The sequence below is a fragment of the Zingiber officinale genome, chromosome 8A, assembly GCF_018446385.1.
Source record: "Zingiber officinale cultivar Zhangliang chromosome 8A, Zo_v1.1, whole genome shotgun sequence".
Taxonomy (NCBI): Eukaryota; Viridiplantae; Streptophyta; class Magnoliopsida; order Zingiberales; family Zingiberaceae; genus Zingiber; species Zingiber officinale.
In genome coordinates this window covers 127,561,086-127,563,392 of record NC_056000.1, presented here as the reverse complement: position 1 = coordinate 127,563,392, position 2,307 = coordinate 127,561,086, and the positions used below count along the sequence as shown (strand labels likewise).

General features: G+C 35.6%; 1 protein-coding gene across 1 annotated transcript; it reads right to left on the bottom strand.

Annotated features, from left to right (window-relative positions):
• Positions 1-274: 274 nt before the first annotated feature.
• On the bottom strand, positions 275-851 carry LOC122011236 (TPD1 protein homolog 1-like). The gene is made up of 2 exons (XM_042567633.1): positions 779-851; positions 275-621 (listed from the first exon to the last, which is right to left on the bottom strand). Exons 1-2 carry the CDS (start codon positions 849-851, stop codon positions 275-277), a joined length of 420 nt encoding a protein of 139 aa, XP_042423567.1.
• Between the last annotated feature and the right edge of the window lie 1,456 nt (positions 852-2,307).

Genomic DNA, 2,307 nt, shown 5'->3' with positions numbered 1-2,307 from the left:
GTGAATTAAATACTGTCTAATCAAAATCAGAATATAGTCTTAGTAGATTTCTAGGTTGCAAAAGAAATTATTGATTAAAAAAAATAATTCTTTAATCAATTATTATTGAAAAGAGTTGAATTGATATTTCAAAAACATATAGAAATTCATTTTATTGACAACAATAACACGAAATACATTAAAATACGAAGTTGTGTGGGGCCTGGGGGCGGTGTCCAATTTTTATTATTGCTACAACGTTAAAATACGAAGTTGCTTTCTGTTTGATCCAATTTTAGGGATCCTGGGGAATGCACGTGACACTGGAGATGGTCATGGGGTAGGGCTCGGAGTGGGCATATTCGACGTAGGCTGCAATGGCCGTGGGAAGAGGGGCGCCGTCCCAGAGGAGGCAGTCATTGAAGCTGAGGCGGCGGAGGATAGCTGGATTGATGGGGAAGGACGTGTTGAAATCGCCGCAAGTCAAGTGGATGTTCCCCAACGTACAGCCGTTGGGGATGAAACAGGTGTTTAGCACCGACACTTGGTACACTGGAATCCCCCGCAGCCACCCTTTCTGTTCCTGATGCACTTTCAAGTTCCAAATGCTGCAGTCAGCTTGAACCTGCGGCAGATAAAAGACTACACAAAGAGAAGAACAAATATTAATTAAGCGATCAAATTAGACTCAATATATATAATTTTTTTGTTATTATAATTGAAAAGGAAATAATAATAATAATAATAATAATAATAATAATAAAAGGCAGCAACAGAAATTATATTTGTTTTAGCTGACCAAAGGCGAACAGGACCAGGAGCATAACCGCCGGAATTGCCGTCGCGAAAAGCCAACTAGAATCACCCTTCATTTTCCTTAGATTCTTGTTTTGCAAAAGAGATTAGTCCAGAGAAGAAGGAAAAGAGGGAATTTGACTTCAATCCGAGGACGACGCGACCAAGAACGGGAGACAAAATGGTACGGCGAATGGGAAGGAACAATATGAATCAGATGGCATATATCCGTAATATTAGGGAAGAGGTGGTGGCTTTATCGTAATAGTAAATGGAGAAGAATATCTTTAGAATATATATGTAATTGGAAATAAGTGATATATTACCAACCGATCGATCATCAATTTATGTTAACTAATTTGTTTTCCTTTGTACGTAAAAGGAGATAATTAAAAAGTGATAGCACAACCGTCTAATTTTCTTGCTTATTTTACAATCAATTTACCTTTTTCAATAGAGCAATCAAATTTTTAATATAGAAAATTATTTAAATTTGAATTATTTGGTCTAAAATTGCCTTCATACGCTCTTTAATATATTTGAAAACACTTTTATTTTAGGGTAAAAGGAAAAACAGACAGTTTTTAATTGGAATAATCAAAAGATACTATTTATATTTTTTTTATTAAAACAACATCTCATCACTCACATTCCAATTTTTTCAATATTAATTAATATTATATTATAACAACTATACAAGTATAGAAATGATGATATCATATAACAATTATAATAATTACAAAATTATAATCATTATAATGATGTAATAATAGTGTTAGAAGATTTTTGATGAAATTGTCCCTGAGTCAAGTTGATCAATTTAACTAAACTTGAGTATATTTGAGCTTGAGTTTCGATTTTTGGAAAATATATGAGAAGAAGTCAAGTAAGTCAAGGTATACTGGATATTTGACAATATATGAGAGAGAGAAATCAAATAGGTCATAGAGGACCGGATACTTAACTGGTAAAGTCATAACCCAAGGGTTAGGCGGGAAAATTCCTAATTGTAGTTAGAGAAATAAAAGTCCAAGTTGATCAATGAGAATTGTACGTTGGCAAGTAAAAGACCTAACTGAGATTCAGTAGGGTGGAAGTCTACCGAGTGACTAGTCCTAATTGCGGTTAGACAAAGGAAAGTCCAAGTCGGTCAAGGAGGATCATAAATTGGCGAAGGAAAGTCCTAACTATGGTTAGACGAGGGAAGACCCTAGCAGAAGTTAAGTTGCGTGAATGTTTACCAAGTGATTAGTCCTAACTGGAGGTTAGGCAAGAGAAAAATCTAAGTGGGTCAAGGAGAACCACACTTGGTGATTGAAAGTCCAACGAAAAGTTGACAAAGAGAAAGTCCAAATGCATCAAGGTTGATCGAACACTTGATGGGAAAGTCTCAACAGGTCATAGTTGACTGGATATTGGACAAGGAGAACCCTAGACTTGGATTAAGTAAATTAGAGTTGGACAATTGATTGGAGCAATGGATTGGCCCTAAGCTAATCGTGATCGATTAGGGGAGGTTCTTGGGAGAACACA

What these genes read in the sequence shown, in the direction of transcription:
- LOC122011236 (XM_042567633.1), bottom strand. Translation starts at nt 851, where the DNA reads ATGAAGGGTGATTCTAGTTGGCTTTTCGCGACGGCAATTCCGGCGGTT. An exon ending in CCTGGTCCTGTTCGCCTTTG is followed by an intron (nt 622 to 778) that starts GTCAGCTAAAAC and finishes CTCTTTGTGTAG; the next exon opens with TCTTTTATCTGCCGCAGGTT.